Below are 27,630 nucleotides of genomic sequence, written 5' to 3'. Positions count from 1 at the left end.
GACAGAGGATGCAGGATTGGGAGGGGGAAGGGAGATTTGAGAGGAGAGTGATACAAGGAAGTGATCAGAAATGGCCTTATCTGTGATTGACACAATGGGATTAACAAGGCCATGGGAGATGACAAGGTCAAGCGGGTGGTTGTGAATATGGATTAGGGAGTGAGAGATTAATGAAGGATGGGATCCACTGGAAGAGTCCATAAGGTCAGCGCTGGGAGGGGTGACATGGACAGGGATGAGATTCACAGGATTAGCCTACAGCAGTTGCGTTGGGCAGGAATGTCAGTGACAGAGTAGGATGGGGCAGTTGCTGCTCGTAAGGAGGCAGTGATGAGCTGGCAGTGTTGTTCCAGAGCAGAAGCATAGGCTTGATATAGAGAGAAGTCCAGGAATTTGAAAGTCAAATTTGAGAAAAGACCCAGAGCTCTCAGTGGAAAGCATAGGGTGGGCATGGTCGGGTGAATGGGCAGTGGCACTTTAACGGTTAACTTGTAGATGGGTTAAAACATACCCACTAGTCAGGCCAGGGGAACTTAAACCATGGCATGGCAGAGAGGATATTGGGAGAGAAAGGGCAAAGGATGGCAGCAGATTGGCCAAGGATAGAGTTCCCTAGAGAGCTGATCGCCCTGGAGCCATCTTTGCTTTGGTTGACTAAAGCCAGAAAATACTGAATATTATAGTCATGATGTTCTCCTTGCTTAATATTATCTAATTGAGAATGTGTAAAGATTTTTTGTTGAAAACCAGGATTCTTCACCTTGTGAAGTGGGTGAATAGGGCGAGTAGAGAGATTTAAATTAGCCAGGTGAGTGAGGAAATCAAATTTTTTAAATCAAAAGCATACTGCGTGGGGGTATGTTGGGGGTGGGGTAGTGGAGGTGGGAAGTTTTACAGATGTTAAGCAACATGGTATCTTAACATAGGCCAGGAGATCAAATGATGGGAAAGGAATCAAAGGAACTAACTGTCTTTTGTTACAATGCTAAGAGAATTATAAGGAAATAAAGAAGCAAAATAACCACAAATCTAGCCAGAGGGTCATGATTTGGTAGTTATTCCAAATATTGGCCGCAGCCCCTACAAAACCTGAAATTAAATAAAGAGGGACACAGACTCCTGGAATCTCCATCAGCTCCCCAAGTCTCCCACTGTAACAGGCATTTACACCATTTATCCAGGGTTCCAGCCAAAGTCAGGAGACCCCTGCAGAAATTTGACCGCAGAATTTTTGGAAGGGCTGGAAAAAGAGTGAGATAAACAGTATTAAGGAAGCCCATCATTGTGGGGTGAGAAAAGGAGGGTCTTGTCAAGTCCACTCAGCAGCTGGAATCACCAAGGGTAAGGAATGGGAAAGGCTGCAGTATTTTACAGACCCAGGACCGTGATGCCGTAACAGAAGAATATAGCTCAGGAGATCTGTAAGAGGAACATTTTGGTCTCCTTATCTCTTCTTTGGCCTCCTTATCTCGAGAGACAATGGGTAAGCGCCTGGAGGTGGTCAGTGGTGTGTGGAGCAGCGACTGGAGTGGCTATAAAGGCCAATTCTAGAGTGACAGACTCTTCCACAGGTGCTGCAGAAAAATTTGTTTGTCGGGGCTGTTGCACAGTTGGCTCTCTCCTTGCGCTTTTGTCTTTTTTCCTGCCAACTGCTAAGTCTCTTCGACTCACCACACTTTAGCCCTACCTTTATGGCTGTTCGCCAGCTCTGGCGAACGTTGGCAAATGACTCCCACGACTTGTGATCAATGTCACAGGACTTCATGTCGCGTTTGCAGACGTCTTTAAAGCGGAGACAGGAACAGCCGGTGGGTCTGATACCAGTGGCGAGCTCGCTGTACAATGTGTCTTTGGGGATCCTGCCATCTTCCATGCGGCTCACATAGCCAAGCCATCTCAAGCGCCGCTGACTCAGTAGTGTGTATAAGCTGGGGATGTTGGCCGTCTCGAGGACTTCTGTGTTGGAAATACGGTCCTGCCACCCGATGCCAAGTATTCTCCGGAGGCAGCAAAGATGGAATGAATTGAGATGTCGCTCTTGGCTGACATACATTGTCCAGGCCTCGCTGCCATAGAGCAAGGTACTGAGGACACAGGCTTGATACATTCGGACTTTTGTGTTCCGTGCCAGTGCGCCATTTTCCCACACTCTGTTGGCCAGTCTGGACATAGCAGTGGAAGCCTTTCCCATGCGCTTGTTGATTTCTGCATCTAGAGACAGGTTACTGGTGATAGTTGAGCCTAGGTAGGTGAACTCTTGAACCACTTCCAGAGCGTGGTTGCCAATATTGATGGATGGAGCATTTCTGACGTCCTGCCCCATGATGTTCGTTTTCTTGAGGCTGATGGTTAGGTCAAATTCATTGCAGGCAGCCGCAAACCTGTCGATGAGACTTTGCAGGCACTCTTCAGTGTGAGATGTTAAAGCAGCATCGTCAGCAAAGAGGAGTTTCCTGATGAGGAGTTTCCGTACTTTGGACTTCGCTCTTAGACGGGCAAAGTTGAACAACCTGCCCCCTGATCTTGTGTGGAGGAAAATTCCTTCTTCAGAAGACTTGAACGCATGTGAAAGCAGCAGGGAGAAGAAATACCCAAAAAGTGTGGGTGCGAGAACACAGCCCTGTTTCACACCACTCAGGATAGGAAAGGGCTCTGATGAGGTGCCGCCATGTTGAATTGTGCCTTTCATATTGTCATGGAATGAGGTGATGATACTTAGTAGCTTTGGTGGACATCCAATCTTTTCCAGTAGTCTGAAGAGACCACGTCTGCTGACGAGGTCAAAAGCTTTGGTGAGATCAATGAAAGCAATGTAGAGGGGCATCTGTTGTTCGCGGCATTTCTCCTGTATCTGACGAAGGGAGAACAGCATGTCAACGGTCGATCTCTCTGCACGAAAGCCACACTGTGCCTCAGGGTAGACGCGCTCGGCCAGCTTCTGGAGCCTTTTAGAGTGACTCGAGCGAAGACTTTCCCCACTCTGCTGAGCAGGGAGATTCCAAGGTAGTTGTTGCAGTCACCGCGGTCACCTTTGTTTTTATATTGGCATCGCGCATGTCCTGAGGTACTGTTGCCTCGTCCCAGCACAGGCATTGCAGTTCATGTAGTGCTGAGAGTATAGCAGGCTTGGCATTCTTGATTATTTCAGGGGTAATGCTGTCCTTCCCAGGGGCTTTTCCGCTGGCTAGAGAATCAATGGCATCACTGAGTTCCGATTGTGTTGGCTGTATGTCCAGCTCATCCATTACTGGCAGAGACAGGGCCAAGCTTTTGGGCCAACCGTCAAGAAGATCGCCCCCCTCAAATCTAAATCAGGGGCCATAATCGCTGACCAACGCAAACAAATGGACCGCTAGGTTGAGCACTACCTAGAACTGTACTCCAGGGAGAATGTTGTCACTGAGACTGCCCTCTCCTTATCTAAGGAAGGATATACTTGCTATAGAAGGAGTTCAACGGAGGCTCACAAGACTAATCCCTGGGACGGTGGGAATGTTTTATGAGGAGAGATTGCAGAAACTGGGCCTGTATTCTCTAGAGTCTCGAAGAATGAGAGGTGATCTCATTGAAACTTATGAGATTCTTACAGGGCGTGACAGGGTAGATGTGGATAGAATGTTTCCTCTAGTGAGGCTAGAACAAGAGGACACAGTCTCAGAATAAGGGGCAGGCCATTTAAGACTGAAATGAGGAGGAATTTTTTTATTCAGATGGTGGTGAATCTGTGGAATTCTCTACCCCAGAGGGCTGTGGAAGCTCAATCATTGAGCATGTTCAAGACAGAAATCGATAGATTTCTGAATATTAACGACATCAAGGGATATGGGAATAGTGCGGGAAAATGGCGTAGAGGTAGATGATCAGCCATGATCTGGTTGAATGGCGGAGCATTTTCAATGGGCTGAATGGCCTACTCCTGCTCCTATTTCCTATGATCCTATGAAGAAAGGGTGGACGTAAAGAAAATTTTTTCCACTTGTAGGGGAATCCAAAACTATGGGGTCATAGATCTGAGATAGTCACTAATAAATCCAATAAGGAATTCAGGAGAAACTTCTTTATTCAGAACGAGTAGTTGAGGAGAATTGCAAAGATAATTTTAAGAGGAACTTGGATAAGTACACAAGGGAGAAAGAAATCATAGGATATGCTGATAGGGTTAAATAGAGTGAGAGGAGGCTCGAGTGGAGCATAAACACCAGCACAGACCAGTTGATTTAAATGGTCTGTTTCTCTGTTGTGAATTCTATGTGAATCTATGTGAAAAATGAGGTAATATTGAGAGCTCTCAACTTGCATGTAGATTGGGGCATGGGTAAGGGAATAGCCTAGTTTCTGAAGCAGCATCACTTCAACCCAGTGAAGCACCAGACAATACTTGATATAGTTATGAGTAGCAGTTTATAGTTAGCACTCTGGCATGGAAGGAAATTCATGGGAATTGTGACAATTAAATGATTGGATTCACTAGCAGGCTTGGAGGGGAGAAAGAAAAGTTGCAAAGGTTATGGATTTAAGCATGACTTAGCTCCAAAGGGATGAGGAAAGAACTGGTTTGAATCTGGTGAGACAAACTATTGTTTGGTAAGTTTGATTTTGGCTTGTTCCTGATAGATTTTTTTTTTCTGATTTGCATTACAACAAGCAGCTTCCATTAAAGTGTGGGCACACTCGCCGCAATCTGAAATTTAACTTTGTGTGTTACATAGCATGTGGGGAGTGGTATCCCATTGGGCATACAATCCTGTCCTTTTATTGTTGTAAGCTTGCTGCTGGAAATTCTGTAAGATTCCATGTCTCTTGCTAAGAGTTAGATAATATCACTAGACTAGGCAGTACTTGTAACAGGCTAAACTGCTTTATTCATGAATAGTTATTTATGAAAACAAGCAGTTTAGGCGAGATATTGAAGAGTTCAGTGCAGTACTAGGAATCCGGAAAGCATAATCAACAGAGTAGTCAAGCATGTCCCTTTAATTTAAGTTTGAAATGAAGAACTTCTCAGGAATAAAATTTTTAAAATGTGTTCCTTTCCAAAAGCAGAATATAGTATCTGTGTGCGTTCTGTAAACAAGTGGGCTAGAATTTTCCTGGGCCAGTTCCACTGGAAATGAGGTGAGACAGCTTTTGCATTAGTTTGACTGAGCCGCCATGCTCCCCGGACAGATTTCCTGGGGTCTGATTCATTTGACCAAATTTGACAAGTTTCTGGTGGTATTCCTGCCAATCTTCCAACTGGGCCTGTTGGGGTGGGAAATGGCTGCCACTACCACTGGAGACAGCTGCCTGCAACAAAGGAGTCTTAAAGATTAAAAACAAATCTCCTGGTCCTAAAAGAATGACAACATTTACGAATGTAAAATTGCGCTGTAATTAATTTCATTTTTAGCACCAATATTGCTGTGTTTGAAGATGAACAAACTTTTCAAATTTTGCATTAAAGGAGGAACAGTAAAGTTTCAGGTCTAGATACCAGGAATATATGAAAGTATTTTGATACGGTCCACTGGTAGAAACTGTTTAAACTTCAGAGATGTTCCGTATTAAAGTGATATCTAAGGAGTTCCTTATACAAAATAGTGGCAGATCATTTAATGGAACAGTTCGTGGCACTTCCTAGGCTGTGCAAGGAAATTGAAAGTGTGAAATGGAATCTATCAAATCTTTTAAGATCCCCTCAGCGCCTCCCCATCCCCTGCAACTGCTCCCCTCCCCCTCCCCCAACCCCAATCCAAAGAGAAAAGGAGTTATTTTTGGACAAAATTCGACCATTTGTACCTCACTGTTCCATTGAGCTGAGATGCTTTTCTGCAGTGTCAGGTCACAATGTGTTCCAGTACTAATGCACTCCACCATTAGCAGCCATGTCTTCAGCTGCCTAGGCCCTAAGCTCTGGAATTCCCTCACTATATCTCTCTGACTCTCCTTCTCTCTCCCCTCTGTTGAGACATTCCTAAATATCTACCTCTTTGACCAAGCTTTGGATCACCTGGCCTAGTATCTCTTTATGTGGCTCATTGTCAAATTTTCTTCCTTAATGCCTTTGTAAAGTGCTTTGGCACATTTTATTACATTCAAGACACTAGCTAAATGCAACTGATGGTTGTTGTTGCTATACCAGTTTGTGGGCACTCAGTGGGACATCAGGCCTCTGTGGATGAGATGTTTTCAAGTAGCAGCCCATTCAGACAATGGGGAAGGAAGGAATAGCCTGGTTGTTCTGCTGCACAAGAGAATTCTCTTGTAATCCAATTACAAAGCCAGCAAGGGAAGGAGTGGCACAAAGCTCTGTAGTCTGGCTGCCTTCACGATGGCCATCTGAAGGAGACTGATAAATGGGTATAGCAAGATAAAAATACATGGAAAATGTAACTAAGCTGGTTTTGAATTTACACGGGGTAGGGGGGGGGGGGGGTTGTGATGTTAATAATTTGTTAATAGTGCCAAATATAAATATTTTTATTTAATATCATGACTATTCTGAAATGTCTTGCATATGTACATGAACATTCGACATGTTCCATTTTTGCAATCCCAATCCCGTTTCAGATACATGTTACATTTTGAGTATAGGACATGTCTGGAAAATGTGAATATTTAAATATTGGATCTCTTGATGCTGATGAACACTTATTAAATATGATTTTTTGATTGTGTCACTTAAAATATCAGCATTTTTCTGTGCAATATAGAATGAAATATTGTGATGGGTCTCTGCAACATGGGTCATTATTATTACTGAATGTATGAATCTGAACTGCTGATTAATAATTCTTTTCTTGCTGTGTCTTGTTCTCCTTTACTTTCCCTGTTGCTCTAATGCTGTCTGAGCTCTTATTTTATAAGGTAAGATACTTCTGCTGTTCACTCCCATCACATGCATTATCTGCAAATTTCTTTTTCATTTTCCCTCTTCCCTCCTGACTCTCCTTCCAATGACAGATATTGACCTAGAGTTTCCGCTAATTGGTGCTGGAGTTTTCAGCCCAATTCACCGGAAATTGGCGAAAACAGCACAAAAGATCGCAGAATTGCACTAGTTTAAAAAAAAATCTAGCCGGAAGATTGCCCTGCCCACAAAATTGGCCACGGCCCAAGATTGAATTAACCCACATGGCGAGATTTCACTACTGGCATCCATTTATGGCCCTTTGAGGAGGCTCTGAAGTTAAGCTTTAAGTGATTTTCAGTTATGTAGAATTGGGTTATTCATAGGCGGTAGACTAGACTCTGAGAGTTTAAATGCTCATTTTTTTTGTGATGAGCCCATTTTCAGCTATATTCATGAAACTGCGCCAAGTTGACAGTCTTAAGGAGATCACGGAATGTTTTTTTTAAATTATGTTCTAAAACGCTGCCTGATTGCACTGGTTCTGGGCAGATTTTGCATTCGTCAATATGCAAATGAGCTACAGCGGGAACTTGAGGGGGAAAAAAAACTTCTCTCAAAACTAGTGGAAATCTGGGGCACTTTGTGCCAGGATCGCAGATTGTGCCCAAGGTGGAAACTGCAGGCTAATGTATTTCTGGTTACAAAAAATTATTCGCTAACAATTGTTAAAAGTAGTTGATAATTGTAACGAAATATGTTGTCTGACTGGGTGAAAGAAAGAAGCTAATTTTTTTCTCTCCATATTTTTGGCAGTTGACCAAAGCATGTTTGAGAATTCTAACACCGCCCCCACGCCAAAACTTCACCACGCCAGGGGCGTCTCCACCAAAGGAGCCCCGGCTGGCTCCTCGACAACCATCGCTGCCGAATCATGTGGCCGGTCGGGCAGTGGAGGCATCAACAGCCAGCACCTTAAGAGTGCCATCAACCTGGGGAAGGCCATGGGAGCAAAGGTCAATGACCTGCTTCGAAGAAAGGAGCAGAGCACCACAATGGATGTCGGTGTGACCGAGGTCAACAAGAATGCAGAGGGGGCAGTTTCAATGGCAGGCAGGGTTGAGAAAGGACCTGCGGCCAACAACGGAACGTAAGTAGAACTGCTTCTAGGTCAGTGAAGTAGTCTGCCAACCACCATGAGGTGGATGTTCAACTGGAATGTGATTAACAGTGCACAAATATTCTGATTTATTGCAGCATATGAAGGATGTGATGGTCATTACAAACAGTTTCCCTGATAAATTACATAGAATTTACTGGCACAGGAACAGGCCATTTGGCCCAACTGCTCTGTGCCAGCGTTTCTGCTGCACACAAGGCTCCTTCCACCGTACTTCGTCTAACCCCATCTTCATAACCTTTTGCTCCTTTCTCCTTCATGTGTTTATCTAGCTTTCCCTTAAATGCATTCTCTAGGCATATTTATTAGATCGGCTTCGCTGGCACGGTTCCCCAAGCACAGGGAGCAGAGACTCATTAAGGATCACAGAGAGTTGGTTGTATCCCCCGGTGTTCAGTTGGGAGGGTGGGGGAGAGTATAAGGGTGCTGCATTATTTCAATGCAGGTGTCTATCATGGAGGCACTGTACATCTGTCAAGCCAATGACTTGGGATTTTTTTGGGCCCAGCCCTAGTTATTTACCTTGCTGAGCTCCTGGCCTGTATTGAGTCTGGTGCTGTTAGTATGCCAAAAGGGAGAATGGAACTTGCAAACCTTATAAGAACCAGTTGCAAAAACTTTAAAGGAATGCAGCCACTCAAAAATGGTCACATACATTGGGGTAACCATTGTTGAGGTCTTTACACAGGCTGTAGGAAGTAAAAACCAGTAGCCGCCAAAATAAATTTGAAAGCAGGGAACGGAGCCTGAGGCCAAGCGATGGAGAGACATAAGCCCCTGAATCTCGATTGATGATCAGAGGAGAGAGATAAAGGTTGTCCTATTTGGCACTCCATGGCACCCTTCCTCAGAGGACAGCAGTGCCTGGCAGGAAAGCGCCTGCCTGAATCATAGGACCAGGAATAGGCCATTTAGCCCCTTGAGCCTGTTATGCTATTGTACTAGCTCATGGCTGATCTGTACCTCAATGCTGTGTACCATGGCCACAGGGCCTAGAAGCAGGTGCATACTCTAAGGGAAATGCCAAGGGAAAAAAACCGAAATGTACCACTGGCCAGGGAGATGGCTGAAATAGGCTTACACAAAGTGTTTTCTATCTACTTGTTTTCCCCACTTACTGCAGGCTCGTGCAGATCCAGCAACTTGCAATGTAAAATCTGTGACAAGATTTCTCCTGCCATCTGCTCTAAATCTCTTGCATTTAATCTGGCATCTACTGCCCCTCATTCTAGACCCTTCATCTGCTGGAAACAGTCTGCTTCTATCTGCCTCTTCCCATTCTATCAGAATTCTAAATATTTCTGTCATATTGCCCATAACCACTCCTGCTTGAATGAGTAAAGCCTCAGATTTTTATTTTTGCTTTGTATTTCTATTCCCTCATACAAGGCATATCCTATTGAGAAACTGTGCTGAAATTTCTGTAAAGCTTTATGGGCGGCACAGCGGCGCAATGGTTAGCACCGCAGCCTCACAGCTCCAGCGACCCGAGTTCAATTCTGGGTACTGCCTGTGCGGAGTTTGCAAGTTCTCTCTGTGACCGTGTGGGTTTCCGCCAGGTGCTCAGGTTTCCTCCCACAGCCAAAGACTTGCAGGTTGATAGGTAAATTGGCCATTATAAATTGCCCCTAGTGTAGGTAGGTGGTGGGGGAATTGAGGAAAGGTGGGGATGGGGTAGGAATATGGGATTAATGTAGGATTAGTATAAATGGGTGGTTGATGGTCAGCACAGACTCGGTGGGCCGAAGGGCCTGTTTCAGTGCTGTACCTCTAAATAAATAAATAAATCCTTCCCATAGTGAGGAGCCCAATATTACATACAGTACTCTAACTGAGGTCTCAGGTTTTGTATAGGATCATTGTTACCTTTTGGCTTTTATATGCAAGACCTCTTGAGTTAAAACCTAGAGTTTGTTTAGAATATTTTTATAACCTTATCAAACTGCGGTCCTTCATCTCCTGTGAACCTATACCCTCAAATCCCTTTTCCATAGCTCCAAGCTGATAGAGTTAGATGAAGAGCAGTGGGAGAAAGCTCATGTGGACCATAAATCCCGGCATTGATCAGTTGGGCCTAATGGACTTTTTCTTTGCTGTAGATTCTATGTAATTATATGTAACTAGCACCCTTGAAACTCTCACATCTTCAAAGGACTTCACACATAAAAACACTGAGATACAACCTAGGTGCATGATGCAGGATCACTTATACACAGGACATACTACAGGTTGGGCCTGTGTCCCTCACTGTGTATGTGTTGCTTCAACTTACAACAGCTGACAACAACTCCTGCGCTGGCACGCAAAGATCCTACAGAATAAGGAAATTACTTAACATCTCATCCAAAGGACGGCACCTCCAACAATGCAGCACTCCCTCAGTGCTGCACTGGAGTCAGTCTGAATGGCTATATACACACAGCTCAGGAGGCAGTTAATGACGACCACACATCATAAAGGATGTACTGAGAAGAATTTGGCAGCATCTGGGCCCCATATTAAGATAGCTGCCACTCCTCCTCCGGTGTTCGTCCCACGGTGCAGCAAATGGAAGAACAACAGCAAGTTAATCAGAACATGGACATTTTGTTAATATGAGTTCCTCTCACAACACTTTGCATAAATGTAATGAGAATTTACAGCATGCTTCCTCCTAGTAAATCACAGAATTGTTACAGCATAGAAGGAGGCCATTCGGCCCATTGTGGCTGTACTAGCTCTCCAAAAGAGCAGTTTACCTAGTGCCACTCCCCCACCGTCTCCCTGTCACCATGCACAGGAACAGGCCATTCGGCCCTCCAAGCCTGCATCTTGATGCCTGCCTAAACTAACACCTTCTGCACTTCCGGGGTCCGTATCCCTCTATTCCCTTCCTATTCACATATTTGTCAAGATGTCTCTTAAACGTCGCTATCGTACCTGCTTCCACCACCTCCCCTGGCAGCAAGCTCCAGGCACTCACTACCCTCTGTGTAAAAAAACTTGCCTCGCACATCCCCTCTAAACTTTGCCCCTCTCACCTTAAACCTATGTCCCCTAGTAACTGACTCTTCCACCCTGGGAAAAAGCTTCTGACTATCCACTCTGTCCATGCCGCTCATAACTTTGTAAACCTCTTTCATGTCGCCCCTCCACCTCCGTCGTTCCAGTGAAAACAATCCGAGTTTTTCCAACCTCTCCTCATAGCTAATGCCCTCCAGACCAGGCAACATCCTGGTAAACCTCCTCTGTACCCTCTCCAAAGCCTCCACGTCCTTCTGGTAGTGTGGCGACCAGAATTGCACGCAATATTCTAAGTGTGGCCTAAGTAAGGTTCTGTACAGCTACAACATGACTTGCCAATTTTTATACTCTATGCCCCGACCGATGAAGGCAAGCATGCCTTTGCCTTCTTGACTATCTTATCCACCTGCGTTGCCACTTTCAGTGCCCTGTGGACCTGTACGCCCAGATCTCTCTGCCTGTCAATATTCCTAAGGGTTCTGCCATTTACTGTATACCTCCCACCTGCACTAGACCTTCCAAAATGCATTACCTCACATTTGTCCAGATTAAACTCCATCTGCCATTTCTCTGCCCAAGTCTCCAACCGATCTATATCCTGCTGTATCCTCTGACAATCCTCATCATTATCCACAACTCCACCAACCTTTGTGTCGTCCACAAACTTACTAATCAGACCAGCTACATTTTCCTCCAAATCATTTATATATGCTACAAACAGCAAAGGTCCCAGCACTGATCCCTGCGGAACACCACTAGTCACATGTCTCCATTCAGAAAAACACCCATCCATTGTTACCCTCTGTCTTCTGTGACTGAGCCAGTTCTGTATCCATCTTGCCAGCTCACCTCTGATCCCGTGTGACTTCACCTTTTGCACCAGTCTGCCATGCGGGACCTTGTCAAAGGCTTTACTAAAGTCCATATAGACAACATCTACCGCCCTTCCCTCATCAATCATCTTCGTCTCTTCCTCAAAAAACTCAATCAAATTAGTAAGACACGACCTCCCCTTCACAAAACCATGCTGTCTCTCGCTAATAAGTTTGTTTGTTTCCAAATGGGAGTAAATCCTGTCCCGAATAATCCTCTCTAATAGTTTCCCGACCACTGACGTAAGGCTCACCGGCCTATAATTTCCTGGATTATCCTTACCACCCTTCTTAAACAAAGGAACAACATTGGCTGTTCTCCAGTCCTCTGGGACCTCACCTGTAGCCAATGAGGATGCAAAGATTTCTGTCAAGGCCCCAGCAATTTCTTCCCATGCTCCCTCAGTATTCTAGGGTAGATCCCATCAGGCCCTGGGGACTTATCTACCTTAATGCTTTGCAAGACACCCAACACCTCCTCCTTTTTGATAATGAGATGACTGAGACTATGTGCACTCCCTTCCCTAGTTTCATCATCCACCAAGTCCTTCTCCTTGGTGAATACTGATGCAAAGTACTCATTTAGCACCTCACCCATTTCCTCTGGCTCCACGCATAGATTCCCATCTCTGTCCTTGAGTGGGCCAACCCTTTCCCTGGTTACCCTCTTGCTCTTTATATATGTATAAAAAGCCTTGGGATTTTCCTTAATCCTGTTTGCCAATGACTTTTCATGACCCCTTTTAGCCCTCCTAACTCCTTGCTTAAGTTCCTTCCTACTGTCTTTATATTCCTCAAGTGCTTCGTCTGTTCCTAGCCTTCCAGCCCTTACAAATGCTTCCTTTTTCTTTTTGACTAGGCTAACAATATCCCGTGTTATCCAAGCTTCCCGAAACTTGCCAAACTTGTCTTTCTTCCTCACAGGAACATGCTGGTCCTGGATTCTAATCAACTGACGTTTGAAAGACTCCCACATGTCAGATGTTGATTTACCCTCAAACAGCTGCCCCCAATCTAAATTCTTCAGTTCCTGCCTAATATTGTTATAATTAGCCTTCCCCCAATTTAGCACCTTCACCTGAGGACTACTCATCCTTATCCACAAGTACCTTAAAACTTATGGAATTATGGTCACTGCTCCCGAAATACTACCCCACTCAAACTTCGACCACCTGGCCGGGCTCATTCCCCAATACCAGGTCCAGAATGGCCCCATCCCTAGTTGGACGATCTACATACTGTTTCAAGAAGCCCTCCTGGATGCTCCTCACAAATTCTGCCCCATCCAAGCCCCTCGCACTAAGTGAGTCCCAGTCAATATTGGGGAAGTTAAAATCACCCACCACCACAACCCTGTTACCTTTACATCTTTCCAAAATCTGTCTACATATCTGCTCCTCTACATCCCGCTGGCTGTTGGGAGGCCTGTAGTAAACCCCCAACATCGTGACTGCACCCTTCCTATTCCTGAGCTCCACCCATATTGCCTCGCTGCATGAACTCTCTGAGGTGTCCTCCCGCAGTACAGCTCTGATATTCTCCTTAACCAGTAATGCAACTCCCCCACCCCTTTTACATCCCCCTCTATCCCGCCTGAAGCTTCTAAAGCCTGGAACATTTAGCTGCCAATCCTGTCCTTCCCTCAACCAAGTCTCTGTAATAGCAACAACATCATATTTCCAAGTACTAATCCAAGCTCTAAGTTCATCTGCCTTACCTGTTATACTTCTCGCATTGAAATAAATGCACTTCAGACCACCAGTCCCGCTGTGCTCAGCAACATATCCCTGCCTGCTCTTCCTCTTAGTCCTACTGGCCTTATTTACTATGTCCTCCTCATTTACTTCACTAGCTGTCCTACTGCTCTGGTTCCCACCCCCCTGCCACACTAGTTTAAACCCTCCCGAGTGACGCTAGTAAACCTCGCAGCCAGGATATTAGTGCCCTTCCAGTTTAGATGCAACCCGTCCTTCTTGTACAGGTCCCATCTGTCCCTGAAGAGAGCCCAATGGTCCAGATATCAGAAACACTCCCTTCTACACCAGCTGCTCAGCCACGTGTTTAGCTGCACTATCTTCCTATTTCTAGCCTCACTGGCACGTGGCACAGGGAGTAATCCAGAGATTACAGCCCTCGAGGTCCTGTTTTTTAACTTACTACCTAACTCCCTAAACTCCCCCTGCAGGACCTCATCACTCTTCCTGCCTATGTCATTGGTACCGATGTGTACCACAACCTCTGGCTGTTCACCCTCCCCCTTCAGAATGCCCTCTGTCCGTTCAGAGACATCCTTGGCCCTGGCACCGGTGAGGCAACATACCTTCCTGGAGTCTCTTTCACGTCCACAGAGGCGCCTATCTGTGCCCCTGACTATAGAGTCCCCTATAACTATTGCTCTTCTGCGCTTTGTCCCTCCCTGCTGAACAACAGTGCCAGCCATGGTGCCACTGCTCTGGCTGCTGCTGTTTTCCCCTGATAGGCCATCCCCTGCAACAGTATCCAAAACGGTATACTTGTTAGAGAGGGGGGTAGCCACAGGGGATTCCTGCACTGACTGCCTGCCCCTTCTAGCGGTCACCCATCTATCTGCCTGCACCTTGGGTGTAACCACTTCTCTAAAACTCCTGTCTATGATGCTTTCTGCCACCTGCATGCTCCTAAGTGCATCCAGTTGCTGCTCCAACCGATCCATGCTGTCTGTGAGGAGCTGCAACTGGGTACACTTCCTGAAGATGTAGCTGGAAGCGTCACGGACTTCCCACATCTACAGGTGAAGCACTTCACCCCTCTAACTGTCATTTCTATCACTAATTAGTTAATTGATCTAAAATAAATAAATACTTATTAAATCCTTACTAAATTATGATACACTTCACTATGTGGTCTCTCGTGCTAGATTTCTACAATAAATATTTAATGCTGTCTAAATACAGTAATCTTCTCCCTCTGGTTTAGTTACTCTACTTATTAATTAGTTAATTAGTGTTTTAATCAATTTTTATCAGTTTTATTTTCAAATTCGGTACAGATTCCCTACCAGCCAATCAGGTCACAGCTTTCCTGTGACGTCACTTTTTCATTTTTTTTTTTCCCACCCGAGGTAACTTACTCTGTAAACTCACCGCTCCGGAACTCCGCCCTCCGAGTCTGCTCCGAGAATCCCCGAGGTAGGTTTTTTTTATATACTCACCGCTCCGGAACTCCACCCTCCAAGTCTGCTCCGAGAATCCCCGAGGTAAGTTTTTTTATATACTCACCGCTCTGGAACTCTGCCCTCCGAATCTGCACATTCTTGCTTTTCAGATAACAATCCAATTTCCTCTTGAATGCTTCAATTGAACCTGCCTCCACTAAACTCTCAGCAGTGCATTCCAGATCCTAACCACTTGCTGCATGAAAAAGTTTTTCCCCATGAAACCATTGATTTTTTTGCCAATTAGCTTAAATCTGTGCCCCCTTGTTCTCTATCTTTCCACCAATGGGAACAGTTTCTCTCTATCTACTCTGTCCAGAGCCCTTAGAATTTTGCATACCTCTATCAAATCTCCTCTCAACCGTCTCTTCTCCAAGGAAAACAGTCCCAACTTCTCCAATCTATCCATGTAACTTAAGTTCCTCATCCCTGGAACCATTCTTGTGAACCTTTTCTGCACTCTCTCCAATGCCTTCTCATCTAGCCTAAAGTGTGGCACCCAGAACTGGACACAATTGAGGCCGAACCAGTGTTCTATACAAGTTTAACATAACTTCCTTGCTTTTGTACTCCATGCCTCTATTAATAAAGCCTAGGATACTGTATGCTCTATTAACTGCTCTCTCAAACTGTCCTGCCACTTTCAATGATTTATGCACATATACACCCAGGCCCCTCTGCTCCTGCACCCCCTTTTAGAATTACACCCTTTATTTTCTATTGTCTCTCCAGAAAAATCAGAAAAGGATTTCAAATGACTGCATTAACACATTTTTCTCAGATCCAAAATGTTTTACATCACAACAGGGCATGTTTGTATTGAGGTACTTTTGAAAATGACTGGCACACTATCCAAAAATGACATTGTGACTTTCCTCATTCTAACTGCCATGGTATCTCGTCAGCTTTGCTGTGTGTCACAGATTGGTTCTGCAATCCAAGTGAGATTTGTGTCTCTTTTATACGCAGCTGCATTAAAGACACATTTACTGACTGGGTCACTGTCTGGTTATAAATCAGTCTGATTGAATATACTCCTCCTGTAAATTGTTCCCTTTCCACCACACCTCTGGCTCAGCTAGAGTGGCAGATGTAACAGCCTATTGCATCTGTCAAAGGTCCATGATGTTGCCTGGGTAATGGGATCAGGTGGCATCAACCTGTGAGTGTTTACAATCTGCATTCTGTACTCTCTCTGAGGCACCTGCTCCTACAGATACAGACTGATTTATACACAGACATTTGGCCCACTTCTTCTTCAGTGCAACTGAGCAAAATAGGACATTAATGTTTCCTGCATTGCAACAATGACTAGACTTCAAAAGTACTTTATTAGCTGTAAAGCACTTTGGGACATCTTGAGATCATGAAAAGTGCTACATAAATGCAAATGCTTCTTTATTGCATTCTACTGAAATGCGTTGTGCTAAATCGCATTTTATGCAGGTGCACAGTAGACGGTGCATTTAAATTATTGCATCAAGATTACCAAGCGTTTCAGGGTTTTTTAGAATTTGGGATAAACTTGTTTGGCCTGTCTGATATATTCTCCTTTGATCTAATTACTTGTTAATCATGGGCACTGAATGAAAAATTCAAGCTATTTATTGCTTCTCAGTGAATGTTCTTCACAAGGGGACGTGCCTCCATCAGCCACATTAAGAGCTTATCTTTGGGTGCTGAACAGTTCAGACATTGCAAGCCATTTTGCTCACAAAGACAGCTTCAAACCATCCATGTAGCACCTTTCACATTGAAAGAGGGAAAAGCATGTCACACATAATACATTTCTTCTTGAAATGCAGTGATCATTGTTATGTAAGTTTGAGCAACAACAGCAACTTGCAATTATAAATCTCTTTTAACATAGCAAAACCTCCCAAGAGGCAACATGGGAATGTTTTCAGACAAAATTTGACACCGAGCCGCAGAAGGAGACATTAGGGCAGGTGACCAAAAGCTTGGTCAAAGAGGTGGTTTTTGAGGAGCATCTTAAAGGAGGAGAAAGAGGCAGTGAGATTTAGGGACAGAAATTTAATGTGAACCTATTAACCAGTGCAATAAAAGTAGCACACAGACAGATTAAATCCCAAATAACAACTTGCAAAGAGAGTAAAAGATAGTTTGGAGAGTGTCATACAATCCAGGAGTTGCAGTGACATCCTAAAGCCACAAGCCTACACTTCTGCAGTCTAACATACTTTTCCATTTTACAGTTACTCATTTCAGTGGTTGTCTTCATTGATCAGCATCCACATTCGAGTTATTCAAGTTCATGCACGTTGCATCGCCAAACATTTGCTTCCGCAGCTTCACATAAAATGGTACAAAGAGGAAGTTCTGCTTAGAATAAAGAAGCAATAGTTTTGCTGATAAAATAACAGGACCAGAGATGGGAAATAAGAAGTGGGAAATGAGGTTGCAATGTGCAAGCCGCTGGCAGGAGCACAGGCTTGCAATGAAGCAGCCGGGTATTTTTCTCCTAGCATTGGGCTGTACATTGGCAGCAGCGGCCTAGAGTAACCAACTGGGGATAAGGTTATTTTAGATCTAGTATTGTGAAATGAGGCAGGGTTAATTAGTAACTTCATAGTAAAAGTTCTGCTGGGAAATGGTGATCATAATACAATTGAAATCCATATTAAGTTTGTAAATGATATAACCCAATCACTAACAAGATTCTTAAACTTAAACAAATCCATTTACATAGGTATGAGGGGAGAGCTGGCTAAGGTCGATTGAGTAAATAGACTAAAAAGTATGGTGTAAATAAACAATGGGAAATATTTCAAGAAACAATTCAAAATGTTCACCGAAAATATATTGCATTGAAAAACAAAAATGCAGCAAGAGAGATCTACCTGTGGCTTTCCAAGGGGGTTAAGGGTAGTATTAGATTAAAAGAAGAGGCTTATAATCTTGCAAAGAATAGTAGTAAGTCTAAGGAATAGGAGTGTTTTAGAAACCAGCAAAAGGTGACCAAAACGTTGATAAAAAGGGAACAATATAGATAGTAAACTAGCCAGGAATATAAAAACAAATTTTAAGAGCTTTACAAGTATATAAAAAGGAAGAGAGTAGCTAAAGTAACCAGCGGTTCCTATAGAAACAGAGACAGTAGAAGTTATTATGAGGAATGGCAAAGACATTGAACAAATATTTTGGGCTGGATTTTAACAAGCCCTCGACGTTGTGAACTGTGACAGGGGCGCCTGAAGATGGCTCCGGATGAGGCCCGTCATGGACCTTGACGCCGGCAGAGTCCAGCCTGATCCTCCTGGTGGCAGCGAGGCTCCATGGCTTTCCCCCCACCACCTTCCCCCCCCCAACTGCTGCTGGGCGACAGGACCCCAGTTAACATATGCAAACCAATAAAATGAATACATTTAAATAGATTTACCTGAGATTTAGAGGCCCGCCGCGATCTTCGGCATGGTGGCTGGCACTCCTGCGCCTTCCATTCCCCGTCGTGGGAAAGGTGGCATGACACTGGTGGGGAAGGGGGAGGAGTTAATATTTTCAGTGCGGGAGGGGAGGGATGGGGTCAAATAAACATCATTGGTGTAGGGGATGGTGGGAAGGGTTGAAGTTCAAACTTTGCGCAGTCTGGTGGGGGAAGGCCACATTTAAAAGGTAAGTGTTTTTGGGGGGGAAAGGGAAAATAGTAATTATAATTGTTATTGGGGGGGTGGGAAAGGGGCATTAGAAATTTATTCATTTAATTTTGGGGGGATATTTCTTTAAAATTTTAATATGCCGGCAGCCCTTCAAAAATGGAGTCGGCGCCTGCGCACAGGCAGCTACGCATTACCGGGGTCGGACAGCCCGCCTCCTTCACGAGATTGCAAGGGGCGGGGGTTGCCGGCTATTTAATGAGCCACCGCACTTGAGATTGCAGTGGCTCTTTGGCCCACGCGGGGTGCCATTTTCTGTGCTCGCTGCCAGCTCTTAAAATCCAGCCCTTTGTGTCTGTCTTCAGAGTAGAAGAAACATATTACATACCAGAAATAAAGGGTAACCAAGGTGCTAAAAAGAGTGAGGAGAGTAGGGTAATCAATAAAAGCAGAGAAAAAGTATTGGAGAATCTTGGACTAAAATCTGACAAATCCCCAGGACCTGATGGCCTGCATCCAAAGTTTCTAAAAGAGATTGCTGCAGAGATGGATGCACTGGTTATGATTTTCCAAATTTCCCCAGATTCTGGAACGGTCTCATCAGATTGGAGGTTAGCAAATATAACACCACTGTCCAAGAAAGGAAGGAGAGAGAAACAGGGAACTACAGGCCATTTAGCCTGACACCAGTCGTCGGGAATTTGCTGGAACCCATTATTAAGGAAATCTTAACAATGCACTTAGAAAATCATCGTATGATCAGACAAAGTCAACATGGTTTTACGCAAGGGAAGTTGTGTTTGACATTTATTCGAGCTTTTTGAGGATGTAACTGGTAGGGTAGATAAAGGAGACGCAGGAGATATTAGTATACTTGGATTTTCAAAAGGCATTCAATAAGGTGCCACACAAAAGGTTATTACACTAGAAAAGGGATCATTGGTTGGAGGCATTATATTAGTATGGATGGAGGATTAGTTAGCGGACACGAAGCAAGGAGTAGCAATAAATAGTTGGCAGGCTGTGGCTAGTGGAGTACCACAAGGATCAGCTATTAACAATCTAAATAAGATGAAAAGACAGAGAGTAATATATCTAAGTTTGCCGACGATACAAAGCTAGGTGGTTAATGTAGTTGTGAGGACAACACAAAGAGGCTGCAAAGAGATACAGACAGATTAAGTGAGTGGGCAACAGGGTGGCAGATGGAGTATAATGTGGGGAAGTGTGAGGTTATTCACTTTGGTAGTAAGAATAGAAAAGCAGATTATTTTTTAAAGGGTGTGAAACTTGTAAATGTTGATGTTCAGAGGGACTTGGGTGTAATTGTATAAGAAAGTTAGCAATTAGGAAGGCAAATGGCATGCTGGCCTATATTGCAAGGGGATTGGAGTACAAGAATAAAGAAGTTTCGCTACAATTGTACAGGGTTTTGGTGAGACCACACCTGGAATACTGTGTGCAGTTTTGGTCTTCGTATTTAAGGATACACTTGTCTTGGAGGCAGTGCAGCGAAGGTTCACTATTTTAGTCCGTGGGATGATGAGAGGCTGAGTAAATTGGCTTTATGTTCACTGGAGTTTAGAAGAATGAGAGGTGATCTCACTGGAACATACAAGATTCTGAAGGGGATTGACAGGGTAGACACTGAGAGGTTGTTTCCCCTGGCTGGGGAATCTAGATCATGGGAGCACAGTCTCATGATAAGGGGTCGATCATTTAGGACTGAAATGAGGAGCAAATTCTGCACTAAATGTGTTGTTAACCTTTGGAATTCTCTACCGCAGAGAAGTGTGAATCTATTTAAGGCTGAGATAGATGTTTGGTCTCTCAGGGAATCAAGCGATATGGGGAGTGGGCGGCAAAGTGGCATTGAATCCAAAGATCAGTCATGATCGTATTGAATGGCGAAGCTTGCTCGGAAGACCATACGGTCTACTCCTGCTCCTATCTCTTATGTTCTTAAGTAAGTTACCAAACGAGGAGAGGAGGGAGGACAAGAAACCATGGTGACCTCGCAACGACATTGAAAAATAATTAAATATTTGGTATTAAAAGGTATTGATCTGGAATGTGAAATAAAAATACTGATTACTGGGATTTCAGTTGACAAGTGTAATTAATTTGAACATTCTCGGGACTGGGGAAGGAAAGGGAGAAGCTTTTGAAGCCAGAAGAATACTTTTGAGCCAGATGTGGATCGTTAGTGCTCCACAGTGACACCCAATGGCAAAATCTACAACTGCAGGTGAACCGAGAGCTGTTGATCAAAAAAGAATTTTCATTTTTGTAGCGTCTTTCAATACCTCAGGACATCCCAAAGCTCCTCCCAAGAGCCAGTGCACTACTTTTGAAGTATAGTCACAGCTGTAATAAAGGAAATGTAGTAGTCAGTTTGTGCACAGCAGAGTTCCGCAGCCAGCATTGTAATAATGACCAGATAATCTGTTTTTATTGACATTGGTTGAGCGATAAACATTGGCCAGAACATCAGGGAGAACACCCCTGTTCTTCTTTGAAATAGCGACAAGGGATCTTTTGTGTCCATTTGAGAAGGGAGACGGAGCCTCGGTTGAACATCACATCCGAAAGACACCACATCCGACAGTGCAGCACTCCCTCAGTACTGCACTGCAGTGTCAGCAAAAATTATACGCTCAAGTCTTTGAAGTCGGATTTGAATCCACACCTCCGACTCAATGGCAAGTGTGCTACCATTGAGCTGTGGCTATATTCTAGTGTCACTGACAGTCATATTTATAGGAAAACCCTATTAAAAGCATTAAAAAAGCAGCCATAACTAAGGATTGGATTTTGTTCTCCCCCAGTCATTAGGTTCTGTGGCGCGGGGGCCTGAAGCTGCCTCTGGGATAAGGTTGCCACGCAATGTGACGCTGGGAGAGTCCGGCCCGATATTACCGGTGGTGACAATGCCTTGTGGTGGCACCCCCGCCACTCAGCAACGGGACCCCAATTTGAATATTTAAATAAATTAAAATGAATTAATTAATGAAACTCACGGCACCGCCTGAGCTCCCATTGCGATCTTTGGCCCGGTGGCCGGCATTCCCGCGCCTTCGGAGAGGGGCAAAAGAATTTTATTTATTTTTATTCACATCACCTTTAAATATTTAAATTTCCTGGTAGGGCTGACCACCCTTTAAAAATGGCGTCAGTGCCTGCGCACATTGCGGGGGACGGACAGCCCACCCCCTCCACGTGATCGGGCAGCGGGGAGGGCGACCAGCCCCGGCTATTTAAATGAGCCACCACGTGGAAGATTGCGGCGGCTCTGCGTCATGTGGCTCTGTGGTCGTGCCGCCGTTATTTTCGCCCGCTGCCAAAATCAGCGGCAGGCACATAAAATTCAGCCCTAAGTGTGGACACCATTAATATTCACTATTGCCATATTGGCTACAGTAATGTGGAAGTATGACTTTTGTGCTGGAACTGTGAATGAATGCTCATAAACTGCAACCTCATGTTTAAAAGTCATAATCCACCATAGAGATTAGACTTTTGCATTGTTTTTAATGGTGACTGACTACATGTTAATTATATCTACTGAATGACTGGATTCAAATGAATATTTGATATTAGATTGAGCACTTACTACTTAATAGTTTTTGCACCCTGGCATAGAAAATTGTCCTGGCTTACGATTCAGCACAAGTAATATTATGTCTCAGACTTCTAAGCTGCACCTGAGCTGTGCTTCCCTCAGCTGGTAAAGATCGTGTGTGAATCTGAACAGATCCCAACAGGGCAAGTTCTGAAATGCATCTGAATGGAACCCAAACTGAAACAACAAGTTGCATTTATATAGCACCTTTAATGTAGTAAATCAACCCATGACACCTCTCAGGAATGTAATCAGACAAAAGCTGATACTAAACTGACGAAGGAGACATTAGGAGAGGTGACAAGTGTTTAGTCAGAGGTAGGTTTTAAGGCGCATCCTAAAGGAGGAGAGAGGTTTAGGGAGGAATTCAACTGCAAAGGTCCTAGGCAGTTGAAATCATTTGTACATGAGGCTACAAAGGTCTCTGCTTTCAAGTAACTTGTATCCGTTTAATGTTTAAAATCAAAAATCGGGCTTGCTTCTGATTTTCAACCCTGTTCTAATTCCTCACATCTCCTCTGATTTCCTTCCCATTCTACCCTCTTTCGTTGGTTCTGGCACAAGGGATAAGATGCTCAGTTGATAAGGAAACAGTCTTTATAAATGGCAGGGTTAAGTAAGCAGCAGGAGAAAACATTAGCACTTTCATTAACGGGGGAGGTGGGAGGGGTGTTGAGAAGAGAAAATGAACCTATGTAGGTTTCCGACATCTTATTTTTCTGTATGCTGACTGCTTCATGTTTTTCCTTGTGCCTGAAATGTTTTATATTTCAGATGTTAACCTCTGCACTGCTTCTTTAATTGTAGGCAAGGCTTCTTGGACACATTCCCTCGACTAGAGCCACCTCCACCAACAGTCAAAAAGAGGACACCTCGAGCATTGAAAACCACTCAGGACATGATGATATCATCGGTGCCAGTGGTTCACAGCAGTGATGTTTCTGAGTCATCCACCATAACAGCCCCTGATGAAACATCGCTGCAAAAGAATGGAACAGCTGAAAGTAAGGATGACAGTGTCAAAACTACCCTCGCAAGCAGCATGGAGAATTTAACTTCCAACTTCGCTGCCGAGGCCAATTCAGAGGGTGAGCTCTGCAGCACATTGCAGAGTGTAGAGGACCTTGCCAAGCCTGCCCTCTCTGTACCCGATCTTCTAAACAAGGAGCCTGTGGACGTCAAACTCAAGCCAAGTGGTCATGAGAAACGGATGGCTTCCTCCCCGCATCCAGACAAGGCTTGCTTGCGGATCAGCATTAGTGAAGATGACCTTTTAGGGAATGACTCTGAAGACTCTGGAGTGCCACGGCAAAGATGCTCGAGTGTTGAAAATGAAGAACACCATCCAGACTTGCTATCATTCGATTAGGCTGCTGTGGAGATCTTGCTTCAACAATTAAAACTGGAACTGCAGTATCCCTTTCCATTTAATTACCTCAAAAGGGAGAAAAATTCACTGTAACGTGCTTTAACCTTTTCCAAAGTTTCACGTCAAATCTCATGACTTTTATTCTTCTGAAATTCATGTTTTCCCTGTGGAGTTTGGTATCATGGTTAAACGAAGGGGTGCACAATTACTTGTCTAGGTGTCCTTTACGAGGCAGAAGTTTGGCTTTGAGCCTGAGTTTTAAGCCGACTTTATACTCATCATTGGCCACCAATCGCTAGGTGCTGCTTTCAGAGTGTAAATTGTCCAAAGTACACTTGGAACATTGTGAGAAGGCTAAAGTAGAAGGCAGAGAGTTTTTAGAACTGGGCCTTGAAATTACACCAGAGCACAAATGGCTTGTATATTTTCCCTAATTTCCTGTGCCCTATTTTTAACAGTGCAGTTAACCTATTTATTGTAAATAAGTTAATCCCTCTGCTGAAAGAGCAGTAAGACTAAGATCGGACCAGCCCATCAACCATTCATACCTCCTATCCCACGATGTAATCTCAAGGCCTCGATTTCGATGGTAGTTAAAGCTATAAAACTCAACAAATCCAGACACATTTCTACCTGTTCACCAAAGTGACTAAAAACCTCTCACCATATGCAAAGCCTGTATTTAACAAGACAACATTAAGTGCCTGATATATGCCTTGTGCACTTGAAACATTGCCACAGTAAATTTTGTTTTGTAAATACCTCGTTAAATATTCTTTCATACAAACACTTTCTGCAAAATGAAGTAAACATCACAGTCTGTTGGAAGTGCATTGTAGATTATTTGAAAAGGTATTGGAACCTTAAAATCAGAACAAGGGAAACTGTATGCAAGGAATAGACAGTGAATTGTAATTTTAAAATGAAACAATGTAGTTTTTTAGGAAAAAAGAATTTATTTTAGATTAATATTACTGAATCACTGACTAAATCAAATCTTTATAAAGTGCGACATTTTATTAATAACTCTAGATGTCATACTGCCTTCATAATGATCTGTTTGAAGAAGCTTGTCCTGTTTTAGGAGATGGATTATTTAAATGTACCACAATTAGCTTACTTGCCAATTGTCTATCAGGTAGCTGCTCCCTGTACTAATGGACCCCACACATTCAGATTAACTTGAAATGTGCTGCTTTCCTGAATTCCAGTTTAGACAGGAATTGTTTCCAAAGGTATTTTGGTGAAGTCGTTATATTTAATTTTTTTTGTTTACTGTTTATTAGTTTTAATTACTTCTGTTACTCAGAATGCAGCAAAGTTTCAGTTATGGAATAAGACAATTCCTCTCCCTGACCAGACCCCCTCCCTCATATACACCTTATACCACTCTTCATGTTTGCTCATTACTACAGCAAGAATGAAGAGGGAATTACGCATTCATTGTGAATTTTAGCACAGCTGCGCACAAGCCTAAATGTTAAATCCCACGCTGTAATGGACTATTGCTATCAGAGAGCAGGATTTTGTTCTTGTTTTAATGTGATATATATTCATTACTCTTAGCCTAAAGAGGTGGTGGTGGGAGGGTAGGGGACTGGCCTTGTTAGAGATATCTGCCAACCGATGTCAATCTTCTAAAAACATATGATCTGCTATTTATAGAAGTGATCTCAAAGTTTGATTGAGATTTCAGGTATAGTTGTTTTATTCGAATGCAAATGTTAACACTTCAATTATTTAGCATATTTTTTCATTATTTTATAAACCGAAATCCTTCAAAATAAGTTCACAATGTTTTGTGGGTTTTCTTTCAAATCTTGATTTTGGTGTTTGCAGTCTGTCTCTCTGAAGTGTTCTGATATATTTACTCACTCCTGCCTTGATTTGCACAGGTTATTATGCTGTTATAGTTTGCAATGTTTAGGCAGCCCACATTCTTTATAATTTACTGCCACATGCATTTATATTGTTTAATTAGACAGACTACACCTGTGGAGGAGAGTACTGAAAAATTAATTCATTAAATTTCTTTTAATTTAATGGTACATTTGTAATGAGACATTTTAGATTGCATTAAAAAAACAATTTACCTGGAATTGTGGGCAAGATTTTTAATAAGAAGATGTCAACCTTCTGTCAATTGTCAAGAAAACATGATATGCCAAATGAGGGATTATTAATTCATCAGTTGGAAAATTACATTCAATTTTTAATGGAAAAAATCCTGCAGTTTGTTTAAAAAAAAAACTAGCAGCCAAGATGACCACCGCAATTTGCATCTCAAACACCTTTTCACATTCCAACGGCCCGCCCGTAGACAGAGGTCTGAGCAGCATGGACCCAGAACAATGGCTTGCTCTGAGTGATTAAATTACCCAAATGTGTGCGTGAATGCGCAGTGTGAATTTATTATTTTTTTCTAGATCGTTTTTAGATTGTTAAGTATAATAAACTCACCTCTTTCTTGTTTAAACACATGAAACACTGATTGGTTCTTTCACTATCATATTAAAGCTAAAAGGTAAAGCACTCACTGAGGTGGTAAGCACAACCACTGTTTAAAAAAGGGAATAAACCCTGTTGCAGTCAAATAAGTGGAAGAACAAGAGGGGAGCCTGGGGCCTCTCCTCACCTGGCTGTAACAGAAATTTGGGCGCTCGAGTCTGTGATCATAACCCAATGACAAACAAGAAATTGGAATTGGGAAACCAAATTGATCCCTTGTTAAAAAAAAAATCTAAAAAACTTCAATACAGGTTTTCTTGTTGTTTTCACTGCTAGAGTACCATATCCAGATTTGAGGCCAGTTCCTTCCTAAGCCAGAGTGAAGTAACTTGGGACAGGTTAAATGCCCTATCTACTGAAGAGTTGAGGAATGTAGCTGGGCAGTTCGGGATTACTCTCCATTCAAAAGCTAGGAAATCTGAAATTCTAAGACTTGTGGCGAACCAGTTTTCACTTGAACCTGAAGATTCAGAAATGGGGTTAGAGTCAGAAACAGACAGGGTAATGTTAGCAAAAATACAATTAGAACAGAGGAGACTAGAATTAGAATTCCAGAGAGAGAAAGAGCACAGAGATGTGAAGAAAGGGAAAAGAGAGATCTTTCCAGAAGGAGAAGGCGGAAAGAGAGTTAAGACAGCTTGAATTAACTTGTGGGAGACCCAATATACTCAGTGAAGGCATGGCAAGTGAGGGAGCTACCCCTAGCTCAGGACCATGTGCTGAGCTCCTGAAGTTTTCCCAGTTGATTCCAAAGTTCAATGAGGGGTATGTGGAAGCATTTCTCATCACTTTTGAAAAGCTTGCAGAATAGCTGAAATGGCCAGCAAAGAGCTGGAACAAAAACAAGAAATGCTGGAATCACTCAGCAGGTCTGGCAGCATCTGTGGAAAGAGAAGCAGAGTTAACGTTTCGGGTCAGCGACCCTGTTGTTACAAAGCAAACTAACAGGAAAAGCCATTGAGGTTTATTCACTGTTGCCAGATGAAAGTTCATCAGATTATGAGATGACTTAAAATGCTATCCTGGGGGCATATGAGCTAGTACCAGAAGTGTACCACCAGAAATTCCAAACCCTCTGGAAGCAGCCTGACCAAACTTACCTCGCGTTTGAAAAGGTTAAGCAGCTTGCTTTCGACCAGTGGATACGGGCACTTAAGATACAGCCCACATATGAAAACCTCAGAGAGGTAATCCTTCTCAAGGAGTTTAAAAACTCATTTCCCCTTTTGAATAAAACCCACACAGAGGACAAAAGGTTCAAAGAGCCAGGCAGGCTGCAATTCTGGCTGATGAATTTACACTTCTATGCAAGCCCTTACCCTAAGGGAAATCCGTCCTTAGTCACCCCCACAAACATGTAAAGGATAAAAGGTGGGAGGGTGATAGAAGCCTGAACAGCCCTGGGAGAGAAGGGAAAGCTGGACACAGAGGGGGCCCTCC

The 27,630-nt window shown here is 43.5% G+C and overlaps 1 protein-coding gene across 7 annotated transcripts in view; it reads left to right on the top strand.

The window, feature by feature from the left end:
- nos1apa (nitric oxide synthase 1 (neuronal) adaptor protein a) overlaps positions 1 to 26,167 on the top strand; it is a 442,663-nt gene extending 416,496 nt beyond the window's left edge. For all 7 annotated transcript variants that reach the window (XM_068037734.1, XM_068037735.1, XM_068037736.1 and 4 more), the window contains 2 exons: positions 7,646 to 7,979; positions 23,121 to 26,167. In XM_068037734.1, the coding sequence (XP_067893835.1) occupies positions 7,646 to 7,979; positions 23,121 to 23,682 (896 nt within the window). In that variant the 3' untranslated portion in view covers positions 23,683 to 26,167. The remainder of the gene's footprint in view (positions 1 to 7,645; positions 7,980 to 23,120) is intronic.
- The last annotated feature ends 1,463 nt before the right edge of the window (positions 26,168 to 27,630 follow it).

The sequence above is a fragment of the Heterodontus francisci genome, chromosome 8 (genome assembly GCF_036365525.1).
Source record: "Heterodontus francisci isolate sHetFra1 chromosome 8, sHetFra1.hap1, whole genome shotgun sequence".
In the NCBI taxonomy this organism is placed as follows: Eukaryota; Metazoa; Chordata; class Chondrichthyes; order Heterodontiformes; family Heterodontidae; genus Heterodontus; species Heterodontus francisci.
Note: the sequence above shows the minus strand (reverse complement) of the source record. Positions and strands in the feature narration are given on the sequence as shown.